General features: G+C 27.6%; 1 protein-coding gene across 2 annotated transcripts; it reads left to right on the top strand.

Annotated features, from left to right (window-relative positions):
* The first annotated feature begins 9 nt into the window (after positions 1-9).
* HemK1 (HemK methyltransferase 1) lies at positions 10-18676 on the top strand. Of its 2 annotated transcripts, none has more exons than XM_067286537.1 (8): positions 10-150; positions 3462-3623; positions 6133-6227; positions 10913-11177; positions 12970-13181; positions 14923-15157; positions 18378-18440; positions 18538-18676. In XM_067286537.1, the coding sequence occupies exons 1-8, from the start codon at positions 148-150 to the stop codon at positions 18568-18570; spliced, it is 1068 nt and encodes a 355-aa protein (XP_067142638.1). In that variant the 5' UTR covers positions 10-147; the 3' UTR covers positions 18571-18676. The 2 variants fall into 2 exon arrangements, with proteins under 2 accessions (XP_067142638.1, XP_067142636.1); XM_067286535.1 differs by lacking the exon at positions 10-150 and adding an exon at positions 486-578.
* Positions 18677-18913: the final 237 nt, after the last annotated feature.

Below are 18913 nucleotides of genomic sequence, written 5' to 3'. Positions count from 1 at the left end.
ACTGTTTCAGTGACGTAACTTCGCCTTTATGTGCACGTGCAAGTCTAGTTTTAGTGACGTAACTTCGTCTTATGCGCACGTGCCGTCTAGTACCTCGCAACGCTTTACCTATTTTAAACTCGTTTTTAGTGTAATTTATATAGTTTTATGGTAAGTTGGCAAGTAAATTACTTTGCCGGAGTTAAATGTTCCACTATTTAATTGTTACGAGATTTGTAATAAAATTGCTTTGGTGAATCATATATAGAGCAGAAATGCCATTTGTTCCTCAAAGTTGAATTTTCAGGTTAAGGAAATTCGTTTTGTTTTATGGTGTCTACGATCAGAACGTTTTGTAATGATTACAAAATCAGTATATTAAACAATAATTTATAAATTACTTTCACAGTTTTAAAGAGAGAAAAAGATATGTCATATAGTATTTCTTTTATGAAGTACAGAACAGACATTTGATATGAATTATAACTGTTTTAGGAATGACTGGGGTAAGTCGTAAACTTGGATAATGCAGAGATTTTTGAATGTTACGGCATAGAAAATTTTTACGGAAACTACCGTCTAAGCCGTTTCGATTCCTTGTAAGAAATTTTAAAAACTACTATGTTAGCTGTAGGATGCATTTTTAAAAAATACTACGTTGTATTCGGCATTGCCCGAGGTTTTGGATAATGTCAAACGATGCTTGATTAACAGAACATTGTGTTCTGCTTAATCAAACGAGTTTTAGAGTTTAGATTAGAGTTTTAGACAGAAGTCACACAGATATGTTACTGACTTTTTCTCCCATAAACTTCAGTCTTTATGAATCCAGTTTGTATATCTGATGTTTGTGTATTTATACCAAATTCACCATAAATATGGCATATTTCTTCCTTGTTTGTCTGCATTTCTCCATCCAGATCTAACTGGTGCCAGAGTTATTGTTCAAGATTCACGTTTTGTGCAGATAATGGCATCTGTTGGATGCTTCCAATTAATGCTGTGTTCAAAAACTCGAGGTGTGGTAATACACTGATCTCCTGTATAGTAAACAACCACTTGTCACACAGGGATATAGTTAATCACATACTCAGAACCGATTACGGTGTGCACATAAAAACAAAAACCTAACACAAAAACTCTACCAGAGTTCTTCTTCAGATTTTGTAATGATTACCTGGTGGATCCATCGGGTAATCATTACAAAGCCTGAATAAAAACTCTGGTTGAGTTTGAAAATGTTTGCGTTAGGTTTTGTTTATGTGCACACCGTAATCAGTTCCGAGTATGTGATTATCTCCTGTACAGTATTTCACTTTGATCTTGTAAAAGAGTAACTTCTCCAGAACTGGATTTACGTATAAGCTACGACTTTGTTTCATGTTACGAGGGACCTTGTTTTTTTATTCTCAAAGACAGTTTATACATGTTCATTATTATTTGGTGAAGGAAGAGGAGCTTCTTATATGTTGTAGAATAAGACCACAAATCTAAATCTGGCTCCAAACTTCTCTACAGTTGTCTCTTCATAGACTATAGTTTGATAAATAAAAAAACAATACATCTAAAAGAAAGAATATATATATAATAAGAGTAGCCACACAATTATTACTTTATATTCTTGCTTATTTTATCTGGTCATAAATCTATTGTCACATTTTTATTACTTAAATCTTTATCTGCTGTGATACTGTTGTAAAAAAAAAGAATACCAGTAATTTAAATATCAACTAGTCTTTAATATTTGTAAAATCATTTTAAAAAAAATAGTATATTTATAATTTCAGCCATCAATTAGATTTTTTTCCTTAACTTTTTATAAATATTTTATTTCAGTGACTTATTAATATACTTTATTGATTTTTTGATAATTTGAAAAAATTACATTTAAATTTTTATTATTTATTACTGTTTATTATTAAACTATTCTTTAAGCAAAATGTTTATTTAATCTAAAGAGATTTGTCATAATAAATTCTCTTCTTGTTACATGGAAAAGATTACCTTTTGAATTGTGTTAGTCCAAATTATGATTTTTTTTAGTTAAAAATTTATGTAATTTTTTACAAAAATGTTTTAATAAACTGCACATTTATCTTGCAGATTTTTATTGTTAGAATACAAGTGTGAGAATTTCTTTTTAAGAATTAAATATTATTTAATATAACCATTTATGGAAGAAATTAAAGTTTTAAGTGCCTCTTCAACTATGGTAAAATGAAGGTGTAAACAGAGGCAGATTAAGGTCGGTTGAGGCCCTGGGCGCAGAAGAAAATATTGGGCTTTTTAAAAAAGAGAGAGACAGGGAAAATAAAAATACATGTTAACCATATTTTTAAATAAATAAAAAATATTATGTACTATTAATGCTTTATTTGCAATAAAATTTGAATGTAATATATCATACATTATATTTAAATTTTACTATCGGTTGTAAACTTGTACATAATTAAAATTGCACATATGAAACCAAACTTTGTGTCATTAGAAAAAAGTGTAAAGTTGGGGTTTTGTGGGGCCCAGGGTGTGTGCCTGGTGCGTCCACCATTAAATCCGCCTCTGGATGTAAATACAGTATAGTGTTTGAGATGTATTGAGAATTCTTACATTTTTTAAATATGTTTACTGTTTTATCATTTAAGTTTCTAATCTTGTCAATTTTTCTCTCTAAATTTTTTTTACTCTTTAGTTTTCAAAGTTTTGCTACTCTAATTAATGTTATTTATTTAAATCAATTATTATCAAACATACTTTCTCAAAAGTATATCTTTAAAAGTTCATAGCAGGATAAAATTTATCGTAAAACTTTCAACACATAGTTCAGATTTTATTTTCGTACAATTGCAATATAACCAATATACAGGGCAAGGCTTTAACCTTTTCATACAATGTTATGTAATTTTTGCATTATATATTTAATAATTTTCTTTAATATATTTAAATTAGCTATTTTGAGAGAAAACTATGTATGATGATATTAAAATTAAATTACAATACACTTCCAAATGAAAATTTCAACAGCTTTTATATAGGGCCTACTGATATATATGTAAAAGTTGTTGGAATTTCAATTCGACAAAACACATTTTCTATAGTAAATCAGGTTTTCCTTGATAGTTAAACTGGAAGGGTGTGAGAATGTAATTCTATTGTTCAAATTTACTTGGCACTACCAAGAAATCTGATCCAATTTTATATTTTGTAACATATTTATTTATATTAGTAATAATGTAGTTATGGAAAAATAATTATTTATAATAAATAATTTATTATTTAAAAAATAATAATGCTTTTTTTATACCTCTTTTTGATGCAAATTACTGTATCACAAAATACAAGGATAAATCAATTTCTCAGTAATTTTATTTGAACATAAAATAAATTTTTATTATTTATATATTTTAATAAAATAAATTTATAACAACTTATTTTCAATGTTATAATATTTATATTGTATATTATTAACACAATTTATATTTCAGATGTTTAAGAGTATTTGGTTTCAATACAGATCAAGGTCATTTAAAAGAATAAGAGCATTAGAAGTAATAAAGTTATTGAAAAATTGTTTTATCGGAAATAATATTCCCGAACCTAATGAATCTGCAAGATATCTCGTAGGTCACATTTTTCACATGAAACCTGTAAGTCTGTTTTCCAATATAAATTTGTCTAAAATATAATTAAATATATGAATACTATTAATTGTAATAAACAGTATACTGAGTACTCAGATTTCAAAACATTATAACATTGCCAAGGTAACATGTTGTCATTTTAAAAATATTCTAGGATAATTAAATTATAATATTTAATTATTTATTTTCACTTATTGACTTGCTTATTACTGAAATTAGCACCAGGTTTAATAAAATAAAAAATAATTCAAAATAATATCATAAATTAATAAATGTTTTAATGATTTGTTTATAACAGAAATGTTCCATTAAAACCTCTTTTTTTTGTTATAAGCACACAATACTGAAAAAGTTTGTCATATAGTGTATATTTAATAGTAATAAATTTATATAATAATTTAATATATTGTACAATTTTAAATAAAAAAACAATATTTTTGTATTTTGGTTTATAACTACTTTTTTTTAATTTTATTTGATCTTATATAAATTTGAAATATTAACAGTTTCATGGTGGAGTTGACCTTTTATTTGAGGCTAATCGTCCCTAAGTAAAATGTTAAAAATATCCCTCTGGCAATGGCACAATTAAAAAATAATAAATATATTTGATAAAAATTACCAGAACAAATAAAATTTTAAATCTAAATAAACATCACTAATCCTGATGAATATATAATAAAATACCAACGATCGGCTTAAAAATCGGGCTATAAATTGGCTAATTAAATGAATAATTATACTGGCAAGCGGAGGTTGCGGATTCAAGCCCCGCCCCAGGTCAGTTCTTTTATTCCAGAAGGTTCTAAATTTATTTAATATTTACTTAAATTATAATTATTAACTTAGATAAGAGATGGCACCTAATGTCTTATTCTAGTAACAAATTGCTTTATATCAATCATTTAATTAGCCAATTTATAGCTCGGTTTTTAAGACGATCATTGGTATTTCATTAAAATTTTAAATTTTCAAAATTTAAGAAAATTCTTAAAGTAGACAATACATAAGAATGTCTTCTCACTTTGTCCTTTTCTTAAATTTTGTAAATTTAAAATCTTATTTGTCCTGGCAATTTTTATCAAATAATGCTATTCTTTTTCATTATAGTTTATAAATATATTATATAACATATCATATTATCTATGAACAAAATTTAAATTGAAAAAAATCTTCCAATTAAAAAATTTTAATTACAGTAGAGCATCGATAAGTGGAACCAATTGAGGACTGGGGTCCTTCCAGTTAATGATTTGTTCCAGTTTCTGACTTTGTACGAAAAAATACATTAACCTGTCTGATGTTCAAATTTTTCTCCGTTGCGTATCACTTCCTGTTGAATTTTTCTCCGTTGCGTGTCGCTTCGTGTTGAATTTTCGTCGATTTTAAGCCTAACGAAAATTTTTATAATAATCATCGAGGCTATCGTATCGTTAAAAATTATTTCTGCATTTTGTACAAACAAAATAAATATATTAAAGAATATAAAAAACATGAAAATTATACTTTAGAAGTAAATTTAGTATCAAAAACATTCGATTCAGCACGACACAGTCCGACTGAAAATTGTTCCACTTTCCGGCCATTCCACTTACCGACGCTCTACTGTATTAGAATTACATTTTTTGTCACTATTTTGTTTTGCTTATTACCCAATAATATAGCAGAACCCTGATTATTTTATCCTTGATTAACCAAGGCTCCATATTATCTGAGGCAAACCTGAAAGTGAACACATTACTTTTCTTATAATTTAATCTTAAAATCTTTACCATGACTGCACTTATTGTGTAAATACTGTAATATTTTTAACCTTGACCAGTGAATGGCTGATGTTGAGAGCAGAACAGGCAGTAAAGGGAGGAACTGCTGTAAAACAAAAAACTCTAAAAGACTTTCTTTAAAAAGTTTAAAATGGTGACATTACAAAATGATTTGTTTCTGTTGTCTTCTTTTATAATTTAACTTCAATATAAGACAAACTATTCATATTAAAATGTAATTATAATAATACACATTTGTATTTTTAAAACTATTGTATAGTATATATTAGCTCTATAATCAATGATGTAAAAATTGTTGTTCTCATATATAATTAAATTTAACAAGATGTAAAGAGGCTTAAAAGTGATATCATATAAATCTTTTAAATTTGTAATTTTAAATCTAAAGGCTGTGGCCATTTCTTTTATCTGAGTTTTCAGTTATCCAAGCTACCTTAGATAACTGAAAATTCAGGTAAAACATTGATCTGTATTATCTCAGATAATTGGGGTTCTACTGTAATTATTATAATAAATAAATAACCTATAGCGTAAAAAGTTCTTAAATATAGATGTAAATGATTTTATTAGTTAGTTATAATAATTCATAATAGTTATTTCTTATTTAGTTTATACATGAATCACTTTTCGAAACATAATTAGGATATTGAAAAAAATGTTTTTAATTTTTGTGAAATTAAATCTACTTACTATCAATTTTATTAATTAAATATGGAAATATTATTTTTCAGAATACTCATTGTTACCATTATAAATTTGATAATCACTATTTGAAGTTTAATCATATTAAACAGTTAAGAAAATTGGTCAAGAAAAGATTATTAAGGTATAGTAAAGAAATATAAGCAATTTTATTTTAGTTTTTAAATGTAATAAATTATAATATAAAATTATTGAATTATCCATAAAACATTGGCAAATATAAGTTGAATGAATATGGATTTAGTAGATGTTCCTTATTATGGAAAATTCCAATAATTTAAAAATATAATAATTGTGTATATTTTAATATACCAAGATGTAAGCAAATTCAACTAACATTTTTCTAGAACTATTGTCTTTTTCAATAACTACAGTTTGATAAGTTAGATTATATATTTTTTTATTTGCTTATTCAAGACTTAAATATGTAATTAGAAAATATTTATATACAGTCGAGTCCACATAAGTCGACACCCAGATAACTTGATACCATCAGTTAAGTAGTCAGTTTTCTGTGGTCCCAGCCGACTTACATAGGCATTAATGTTTTAACATTAATGCCTATGCTACATTAATACCTATATAAACTCTGGTTTACTCGACACTGTTTAACTTGTCACCACAGGATAAGTCGACATACTTTTGCCGTCCCACACTCTGATAAGTTGTCACTCCCTCCTGAAAAAATGAATTCACTCCACACATGTGGTGCAAACTCATTTTTTTCAGGAGAGGGAGTCGATTTATTTATTAATATATAATTAATATATATATACATATTAATAAAAATGCCTTAACATTTTATGTATTTTTATGTATAAAACTAGCTGTTACCGCGCGACTTTGCTCGTGCGGATTTTGCAAGCAAACCCTATTTACATTCAATATTTCAACAACCATAGTAATTGTTATATAACATCTGCCGCTGAGAATTGCTGAGAATCAAAACAACTGTTTTTAATTTGATAAATTTTCTGGAACGTTTACAATCGTTCTATAATCGAACCAATATGCAATAACAAATTCAAATTTAAAACTGTTCGAACATTTGGTTAAAAAATCGAAATATATAAAACTATTTATATCAATGTCTGAAATGTTATCAATTTAATACCCCTAAGTACTCAATGAAGACTAAACGTAATTAAAAACAAAAAGTCGCATCTAAAATAGTACAGTAGAAGCTGTTCTTCAGGTTAAGACTTAATGCTCTCCCTCTCCCCCCGTGGAGGAAATTTCGAAAAATCCCTTCTTAGTGTTCATTTTCATTGCGTATCCTACTGAAACGTAATTAAAAACAAAAAAATCACATCTAAAATAGTACAGTAGAAGCCGTTCTTCAGGTTAAGACGTAATGCTCTCCCTCTCCCTCCGCGGAGGAAATTTCGAAAAATCCCTTCTTAGTGTTCATTTTCATGCCGTACCCTAACTGTGTACCAAATTTCACCTCTAGGTTCTGGAAATTTCTAGAAAAAACTGGAACATTCTCATTGAAGCGTCATACATTTTTGTAGTCAACCACTTTCAACCCCCATATCTTCCACACCCTTATAGCTATTGAGACGCAACCACCATAGTGCACGATGGGAGACTTGGGGCTACTACCACACACAAACACCATTCATGTGCGATGTGTAGTTTTGGCTGCAGAATGAGATATAGGCACAAACATGTCTATATATATAGATAATAACAGATAAACGAAAAAGAAAATATACAATCTACATCAACACTAGAATCCAATTTTGCATTTTCTCACACTAGAGGCATTAAGAATCCTTAGACGTTACTTGCCAACAATTGACAATTGCGAAGATGATGTTTTCAAGGCGTTTATGATCATTGAAAAAAGTCGAGACAGTTAAGTGCTCAAAACAAACAACACTAAACAAATTTTTTAGTTTTTCATCTACAGAGTAATTGTAAATGGAGGACACAATGTATCGGTAGTTCTGTGAGTGTTTGATTTTAACTGCAAGGCATTAAAGGATAAGTTAAAAAAAGTTAGTTTATAAATATAAATTAGATTATTGATATAAGAGAATAAAATTTAAAAAAGTTTAATAAAGTTTACAAATGTGAATCTAATTTTTTATGCCTTAGTTTCTTAGCATCTTACATATAATATATAAACATTTTTATATACTTTATTATTAAAATTTTTACAAATATTCAAAGAAATATACACTGCCTGACTGAGAAAATGCCACGCTATGTAATATGAATACAATGCCATGCAAATTGCAGGATGGGAACACATGTGATTTATGTAAACAATTGCATTTCTGACCAATCACACAAAAAGCCTACTCCACAAAACACAGGATATAAGCAGACAACCAGCCTCTGAATCCATCATCCAAAACATTGTCATAGCCATGAAAAGTGAGTTGTTCAATTGTTACCATATCTGGTGAAGGAACAAGGGGTGCTAATGCCTTTAAGATGTCATTATATGCAATTTCATTAAATAGATGAATTCACAAGGGGTTTCATTGCATACTTTCATTCCGTACAGTTGGTATTTGTGCCATATTGCAAAAAAAAAAAAAAAACATTGTGATGCCACAACCATCAGTGGCATTTGGAAGCAGTGGTCTCAGAAAGGAAAAGTGCAACGTCATAGGGGGACTGAAGCATGGAAACAGACATCTGAATGAATGGGTCATTACATCCAACATCATGCTGTAACGTTCTGTTACAACATCATGTTGTAACAGAACGTTACAGTATGGACAGTAGTTCTATTGTCCAAACTGTACAACTATGGACAGTAGTTCTTACTGTCCATAGTCGCTGACAATTTCTGGGTTGTACAGGGAACATAGTGTAAGGAACTGAGTCCGAGCTGTATTTTTATTTTATCTTTTTGTTTTCATTATGCGTATTTTTATTTTGGGGCTTATGTTTAGTTAGGGCGAAAGTTCCCCACTCACCCTCCGGATAGACAAAATTTAAAAAACCAACTTACGGTCACCGACAAAGCGCCGAAAAACAAAACAAACGCTCCATTGCGCGCCCGATATCGGAAGTCGGACGGACGATCCGATTGGAAAAAGGGGGAGTCCCCACATACACGTAGAAAGTAAGAATACTAAACGACTTAAAAAGACATCTCAAGGATGGAACTACTTACTATTAAATATTTTGTAAAAGTCTTTAGTAAATTGTAACACTCGCTGCCCAGATAAAATTAAAGTATTTGTTAGACAGTAAGTATGTAAATGAGGGGGTGGTTTCAGCCAACAAAGTGTAACGTCACCGTACCACTATAAAGCCAGCGAATTCCGGCAACAGAGCGAGGTGAGCTTTCCCTGACTACGAGAGGTGTACTATCGAGAGAGGATCGAACAGCTGATTCCAGATTGGAAAGGATAAGAAAGTTTCGAATAGAAGAAATTGAAGAAAGGATTCGGATAGTGGAGGTGACGGATAGATTTAGATTCTAGTTTTGCATTGTAAATAGTTTAAATTTTGATCTTTTGTTGTCGGAAATCTCAGGGGATTAGTTCTAAGTAATAATTGATAAGTTTTCTTTTGGTTGTCGGTTCAATGGCATGTCCTTTATAGAATAAATTTGTTTTGGACTTTAATTAGTTGTGTAGTATTTGTTCAGATTAAAAACTTGACTTTATTTTACTTTGTTTGACTAATAAATTTTAGATATAAGTTCCGTATCCGCGAAGTCCAGGCCTGGCTTCATCTTTCGCGAACCCACGTAAAGTACCCGTTGGGTCTTAAACATAGTGATTTCGTTATTCGGTGTTAATTTAGTACTTTACAATAGTAGCTCAATATTTAGGCAATCGTTTGGTGATTTATTATATACTCATCAGGCTTTGAGTTGTTATTATTTGTATACAGGGAACTTTGAATGTTCCAATGTTGATGTGGATATTGTCTTGCCAATTGGCTGTGACAGGTTTGCTGTCCAGCCATCCATTGTGGCATCTACTCTTAACAGTGAGCCATCATTTTTACCACTTGGAATAGTGTCTCATCAGAGCTATGAGGGGTTCTGAATTGAACAGTGTAGTATTTAGCAACAAATCACGATTCTGTCTCACCAATGGTGATCACTGTGTGATAGTCTGGAAGTCATGTGGCCATTGGGTGGATATTGCTGCCATTTTTGAGCGCTGCATAGTCTGTCAGCATGCAGTCATGGTTTTGGGTGCTTTCACCATCAGTAGCCACTCACCTCTAGTACACATTATAAGCACACTGACAGCACACTGCTATGTTGAAGAGGTGCTATGGTCCACAGCACTACCATATCTGCAGGACATCCCAAATGCACTTTTCCAAATGGACAACAAATGGCCATATATAGCTTAGACCAGATTGAATGTTTTGCAAAGTGTGCAATTGCTTCCTTGGCCAGAACATTCCCTGATCTCTCATTCAATCAAGAATCAATGGAATAGGATTGAATATCAGGTGAATACCTTTCTACTCCCACAAAACAAAGATGAAGTGTAGATTCAAATCAACTCCACATGGTCCACAATTCCCCAGGACATTATTCGGACTCTTATTGAATCAATGCCATGTCAGGTTCAGTGATGTATTGTTCAAAACGGGGACCCCACTTCTTATTGATCATCCTGTATATGCCTTAATTAAGCCCTTGATGTCACCAGAGCCTTATCTGTATGTGAACAGTAAATCATCTGTTCAACACTTATTTGCCTATGTGTGTGTGCAATGTTGTCTATTTTCAAGCATCCCTACCTGGTGTGGTAAATTCTATGTCAGACAGTGTATTTTTAAGAAAATAATATTAATAAATATTAATTATATTTTCAGGGTTCCAATTCAATATATCATTGGCCACTGGTATTTTTACAGAAGTGATTTTTTACTTGAAATGAAATGCCCTGTTTTTATACCCAGACCTGAAACTGAATTTTTGGTGGATGTAGTGATTAATAACATAAATGATTTGATTACAAATGTATCAGAAAATTCTAGAAATTCTTTTAAATGTCATGTTCTGGAGATTGGTTGTGGCACAGGAGCTATTAGTTTAGCTGTTTTAAAGACATTTTCAGAAAAATGCAAAGAAAAATATGTAAATATATTGAAGTTTATTTTCTAGAAATATGTTATTCAAAAATGTTTACTAAATTAAATACTTTTTTAATTAGAATAAATTATTATTTAAAAATTTATGTATAATAAAATTTTATTACTAACTTTATTATGAATAATATTTTTAGAAACTGCACTTAAATAATTTCAACCAAAACTTTGCTTTCTTGTATTTGGAACCTTGTTGTGATAGTTAATTAATTGGAAATCTTTTTAGTGATATAATTAAAATCCTATAAACAGAAGCTGATGCCACAAATATTCCATGCTAAATATACATTTATTATTACTTTATTAATATTAAAGGCCAGCCTTGTTAAAGGGGGTTAATACAATATTTTTTTACCACATTAATTACAATTTATCTTTTTTTTTTATAATTTACAATGGATCTTTTTCTCCTTTTTTCCACTTATTTACACAAACTTATACATATACATTTATTGATATCTTATTAAATTCTGTTAGTTGAGAGCAGACTTTATTTAGACATTATTTCTTGTTAGCCAAATCAGATTTGATTTCTACTTAAGAGAATAGTGTATGCAGTTACCAGTTTTTAATAACAATTATTATTTAGAAGGAATACTTGTAATTATGATCATATATGATATTTCATGTAAATAAGTAAAACAAAAATTTGAAAATTTGAATTCTAAAAATCATTCAGAATTTTGTAAAATACTAGAAGTTTCAATGTATTCTTCTATTTATCATTTTACACTTTTATATACATAAGTTTGTCATTATCTAATTTGATTATTCTAATTGATTTGTTGTTGAATTTTAATGATCTTGTATAGTAATTCCAAGCTATTGTCCAGACAATTGAAAATTTCAATATCTAACATATTTAAATAAAACAATATTAAATATGATCTGATAAATTCCAGAATTTAATAATAATAATAAATTCATCATTTTTTTTAATATTTATTTATTTATATTTTATATATTTAGAATATTAGTGGAAAATAATTGAAAATGTTGAGTAGATAGATATTAATGTTTTTGTTGGTATTTATGTTCATTAATGGATATTTTTCTCTTTGAATGTCTACATTTAAGCTAAAAATTACTCAAATATTTAGACTGAAATAGAAAATATAAGGTAATTGAGAAATAATTTATTCATGTGAATGTAATTTCTTGATTGCCCTTATCATGGAAAATATAATTTTTGAAACACGCTATAATATTTTACATTATATCATATACATACAGTTTTGGAAATAAAAATAAATTTCTTAAGTTTAATAAAATTGTTGATTGCTTACATTTTTAAAATTTACTCTTTAGTGATTTCTGATATTTTTATTTCAAGTGTAATTAATGCAATTTTTTATTGTGTTGTGTTTGATTCTAGGTAAAATAATTTACTGTATATTATGAACATAAATAGAAATAAGTTTCACAAGTAATTAGTAATTATGGGTGTGTAAAATTTATTGTTTTTGGATGAGCTGGAATGAAATAAAGTTTTTCATAGGATAAATAATTTTAAACTTTGTTTCTTGTAGTTTGTTGAAGATTCTGTTATCTTTTAAGTAACTTTGATGAATGTCTTCTCTAATATTTTCAGTTTATTTTTCTTTATTATTTTATATCAGCAAAGATAAATATCAATATACAATATGATTTATTTCTAAAAAATTTTAAATTATATAATAAATCATTAAATCATTTTTATATTTAATTTTTTCTTAATAATAATTTTTAACAAAATAATATATAAATCACACATTAATCTTTCATAATTATTATATATTTAGGTTAGCTTTATAGCAGTTGATAAAAGTTTGGAAGCTGTTAATTTAACAAGAAGGAATGCAAAAAACTTAAAAGTTGATTTGTTTGTTTTGCATGACAAATTAACGTCTTCAGGAATTTCAAAGTTAAAATCCATGAAATTTGATATTATTGTCAGCAACCCTCCATATGTATGTACCTCCGAGATAGGACATTTACAGCCTGAAATCAAAAGGTTAGTATTATATCACAGTTATTGTGTAGTTAGATTTTTCTTCTAGTAATTATCAGTTATCTATTTGGGGAAAAATAAAAATATAGAAAAATGAATCTGACTTGATGTTGTTTGATAAAAAAAATGTTGAAACTAAATAAAAATACTTCTCATATTTATTTATTTTATTGTTATTAATGACACACATACTTGTTAAATGTCTGCACTGTTATGTTTCAGAAAGTTTTTCTCCACTATAATAATTGTGTAGACATTTAATATGAATTTAAAGGTGGATTTTTATATTTTTGATATAAAATAAGATTTAATTCATATTTACAAATAAAAATCTTAACATAATGCCTACTAATGCTAACAAGAAAAAATGCATTAAAAAAAATGTAAAGGGTACATATTATAGGAACTGAAATCATCACGTGTAAAAAAGTTAAATGCTGGCTGGACCTGTTCTGAAAATGCTGCAATGTCATTGTTATTAATGATGTATGGTTGTGGTTATAAGCATAATGTAGACAGATGATTCTACAGAATGAATGCCAATGTACTGTACAACTCATTATCCATAGTTTTGTATAACATTCTGAAATTCCAGAAAATTAGTACTTGATGGATACAAAATATATAATATAATTCTTAAACAACAAGAGACTATTAAACTATTTCATATATGATTACTTTATTATTTGTTGGTTCTCCAATTATTTTGATTGAAAATTTTGTAACTATAGTTTTTTTTTTAACTTAAATTTATTACCAACTCTAAGAACAAACATCCTACAAATTCTCAGAATTTTTATTACTGATAACATCATAATGTTCATCTGATGTAGAATAAATTACACATAGTTAATTAATAAAGTTTATCTTTTTTATTATATTAGCCAATGATTATTAACTATATGAATTTATTTGCTAAATAGCAGTAAGACCTGACAATATTTTTAAAATTTATTTATTTTATTTTTTATTACTTGTAATATTATTTATATAGGATCTACAGATATAATTTATGAAAGTGATTAGATTTATAACTTGTTTTGTTTTTGAGATAGCCACTTTTTAACTGAAATTTAAATAATAAGCATGAAATAAACATTTTTTCTCTAACAGTTTTAATATATGAGTTAAAAGATTAATTTGTTTGAATAATCTTTAAAGATGAAGAAAAAGTAACAAAATTAATTTACATAAAAATAATAATATATGCTTATTTATTTTTAATTAATAAATAATTATCAGTTATCATTTCATCAACTAAATTTTGTATTAGACAAGCCACTCCTTACTTAGCAACGGAATTCCATTTCTATGACTAGGTCATTAAGCAGATTGTTTATTAAATACAAGAAGCTTAATCATTTTTCTTTATTCTAGATAAAAAAGAGATCTAAAGGAAACTCTAATTTGATAATTTTGTTTTAATTTGCATCTCTTACAAATTACACAACACAAATACAATCAGCAAAAATTATTAAAATGATATACCAAAAAATTATAAATAAATATCTATTGAGATTTTGAATTTAAGAAAATAAAAATTTATATATGATGTATCTATTTGAAATCATATCCCATATTGAATATCATTTGTAGTCTTTTCCTAAATATTTCAACTCAACAATAAATATATTTGTGCATAATTTTATGTCTAAATTTTAAAATAGTTAAACAGTGCTTTTATATTTATTTTATCTGCTAAACTTTTACTTATAACAGAATTTTATTTCTGTTTCATTTTTAGATATGAAGATCGTTGTGCTTTAGACGGAGGAGAAGATGGTTTAGATGTAGTAAAAAATATTTTAAGAGCATCTGAACACTTATTAAAGTTAAGAGGAAAAATTCTCTTAGAAGTGTCATTATTCCATCCTCAAAAAATATTACATATTCTAAAAGCAAATGAATTTCCTTACTTAGAACTTAAAAGTATATATAAAGATTGTACAGAAAGAGAAAGATTTGTAGAAATTATTAAAGTAAGATGATCATGGAGAACTTTTAATATGAAATTAAATATTTATTTTATATATATATATGTGTGTGTGTCTGTACACATTAAGGAAAAATACTGCTATTTCATATATCTTTATATATACTTGTGAGCACTATGTTAGCCTCTGTATTGCTAGACTTATTACGTCACTGAACACCAGATCAGCCTTAGAAAATCACTTTATTTTTCCAAAAAGAATGCATTTTGGACCTTAAGTGATTTTCTAAAGCTGATCTGGTGTCCAACGACGGTGTAATAAGTTGATCAATAAAGAGGCCAACATAGTGCTCACAAGTATATACCAGGACTAGACTAGTAGTGTATCATAGTATATCTTTATAGTATACCACATACAGGAGAGAACAAGAAGACATTTGAAATGTAATAAATTTATTTGTTTTTCTCATTTAGTTCTTGAATTTAAGATGAAACTTTTCAGTGTATTTACTAGAAATAAAATTACTAGAAGTTTTATTACATTTCCCAGTGATATTTTAAAGATATGTCTAGGTAACGGGAAATATTTTCTTCAAACGTATTTCCTCATGAACACTGAATCAAATTCAAATTTTGAAAATATTTGAATCATTATTCTCAACTCTTGTTCAGTAAACTTTATATAATTATGACTTTTATGATTAAAAACAGTTAATTAGTCTGTAAAATATTGATTTCACAAAATTTTAATTATGCATTATAATAAATGAATAATAAGTTTTCCTGATATATCTGCAAAATTTCAATTTGAATCATATTTTTTGAGAAAACTGTAAACAAAGTGACATGCTCCCTTTTACTTTATTTATCTGTTAGTATTTTGTGATTAATGATATTTGAATTTTCAAATTAAACATGATTATAATAAATTCATTAATATCTTGAAAACTTGTTATAATTCTATGGTACAATATTTTTATTTAATTCATTTATTAATATATGTTTTATTGTTAAATCATTTTTGAAATTTCTTACATTTAAAAAACTTTTTAGTTGTTAATGATTTTTAATGAGACTTTATATATATATAAATATAAATAATTATTTATATTTAGTGTTTTAATAGAATATTAGTGAATAAGTTTTTGTATGTTTAAACATGTAATTTTATTTTACTTTTTAAATATATCTTTCACAATGCTTAAATTTGATTAAGAAATCATTACTTACCAAATTTTCTTACATATCTTCTGAATGTCTTATGTATTTAATACAATATTTATGAATGTTAGAAAGACATAATATAATTACTTTAATAGCTTTTATAAAACAATTCAACTGCACATAATAAACAATGTCAAAATTTATAATCATTTTGATTAATTTAGGAAATACATCTTCAAACCTTTAAAGTTAACTACTGTAATATATTTCTGAAACGGAAAACCTTTTAAAATCCATAAGCAAGCATAATTCTACTGTAGAATTTGCTTGCTTATCTTATATTAATTGTGTGTGTTGTTTCGTCATTTAGTATTCAGGTCATTCAGCCATTTGTATTATTAGAATTATCAGGTCTCAAAACATAGAAGTTAAAATATATTTGTGAAATATTGCTTATAATCAGAGTCTGATTACAGTTATCATTATCTTTAAGTAAATATGCATTTTCAAGCTGCCTTTTCATGTTTTCAGCTTCAATATAAGGTTGATAACACATTAACATTTAATGTTTAAAACCCTTCTTAATAATTTAGTCATTTGTTTGCAATACAGCAATTTAAAATTACCGGTATTTCAAACTTCAGTTATACACTAAATATTAAAATGGCAAACTACTGCAAAAAAAACAATAGGCAAACAATAATACAAAAATAATGTATTTTCAAATTTGAAACAAATATATAGTATATCGAATTCCTGATTATCCGGGCCAATTAGTGCGCGAAAACACAGATAATCTAAAATAACCCTCTAAACTATAAAAAGAAACTATTCAGAGGTTTCAAATGAACTGCAGTCCAGTATATATACAGCACAACTCTATTAAAACATTATGCAGGGGTGAGTCTCAAGTTTCATAAGTGAAATGTACATTTAGTCAATAAACATAAAATTAAATTTCTATTTTCAAAAATATCCTGTAGAAATTTAAATTTCACATTTCTATGTATAATTCTTACAGCAAATTGGAAAGAAAAATTTATTTTAATTTTAGGACTAGTAGGATATTTTTTCAGTGGTTTATAGCATGTAAACATGATCTTTTCCCACGTATATTCATACTTTTAAATTGAGGCCAACTCCCATGGATGTTTTAGACCTTTTTTGGAAAGTCAGTTGAGCTTGAAAGCATGCTGCTTGTACATTGATGATATGGATACAGCTTCCCACAACTTTGTTATGCCGTCCACGGACAAGATATTTCGATGACGTATGAATAATCCGGAGTTTGGTATATATACTGTTTTAATCATGTTTTTACTACCATCGATAGGAATTTTCGACCATCTGTTTATTCAGTATTAAGTTCTACAGATATAACAATTTACTATAATTCATCTTATCAATATCTTATATATCTTTCATTAGTCAATAAAAATTTTCAGAATTTCTAAGCAAAAATTTAAATTTTATTATATACTCAATCTAACAATATTTGAAATATATATTTTTATATTTATAATTGATCATAATTTATACTGTTTGGGTTAATCCTGTTAATTAATTTAACATAGCACTAATGTAATAAGAAACATGTTTATAAATTTGAGGAAAATAATTTCGAATTTATATCTGTCAACAGATGATAATATTTACACTATTTTTCGGATCTGAGAACATCTGTTCTTACACATTTTATCTATAATTAAATTTGTAATAAGTATCTGGTGATAATATTGGCTTATAAAAGAAGAAAAAGATAAATCATCATTAGGTTCTCAGGACATTTATACAAGTCAAAGTAAATTCAACATCTGTTGTGATAATTTCAGTCAAGCACAAATACAATTGAGGTTAGATTTCTTGCTGTCCTTGAATTCATTGAATTTAGAAAAAAAACGAGTGAAATTTCAGATGAATAATACTTTAATAGTAGACATTCGGTTTTTTCATTGACTCACCTTTTTACTAATATTCTCTAATGGATTGTCCTTGAAATCCCATTAGACAATGGACGGCATTCAAGTTAACAGTGAATAGAATAACTTTCATAAACATAATTTGTAATATATATAATTAATTAATTAATATTTTTATTTAAGAATACAAAATGTCATCTTTATGCTTCTGGTTACTATTGGTCTTCGTCTCCTCTTCAGTATCAGGTAAGATTTTGATTTATGTATGGCATATGTATTTTTTCAATTAGATCTAACTTAACTGATAAGTTAATAAATAACTCAATATACTGTAAAACTATAGTGGACGATACTGGTGTGGCCAACGATTACATAGATGAAGTACTAAATAATTTCAGACGTGAAAAAGACATGGTTCAGAAAATCGATCCGATAAAACTTCCCGATATCAACGATGACAAATTTAAAGGATCAAATATATACGTCAGTGGTCTGTCGTCTTTGCACAGATCTGGTGACAGTGTATTGAGTAATGACGGCGAATTGTTCACTGTCACGGCCCACGCCGCCGTTAACAATATCGGTATTAATATGGATTATAGAGCCAAAGCAGGATTCTTCTGGATAAAAGGAATCATCCGGGCGAGTCTGGACAGATTGTCAGTATACGTACACGGCACACTTAACCAAAACAATGGAAAAGTAAACCTAGATACCTT

Source organism: Centruroides vittatus, unplaced genomic scaffold (genome assembly GCF_030686945.1).
Source record: "Centruroides vittatus isolate TY-2023 unplaced genomic scaffold, ASM3068694v2 scaffold_373, whole genome shotgun sequence".
In the NCBI taxonomy this organism is placed as follows: domain Eukaryota; kingdom Metazoa; phylum Arthropoda; class Arachnida; order Scorpiones; family Buthidae; genus Centruroides; species Centruroides vittatus.
Note: the sequence above shows the minus strand (reverse complement) of the source record. Positions and strands in the feature narration are given on the sequence as shown.

What these genes read in the sequence shown, in the direction of transcription:
- HemK1 (XM_067286535.1), top strand. Translation starts at nt 522, where the DNA reads ATGTTACGGCATAGAAAATTTTTACGGAAACTACCGTCTAAGCCGTTT. An exon ending in CTAAGCCGTTTCGATTCCTT is followed by an intron (nt 579 to 3,461) that starts GTAAGAAATTTT and finishes TTTATATTTCAG; the next exon opens with ATGTTTAAGAGTATTTGGTT. An exon ending in CGTCTCCTCTTCAGTATCAG is followed by an intron (nt 18,441 to 18,537) that starts GTAAGATTTTGA and finishes GTAAAACTATAG; the next exon opens with TGGACGATACTGGTGTGGCC.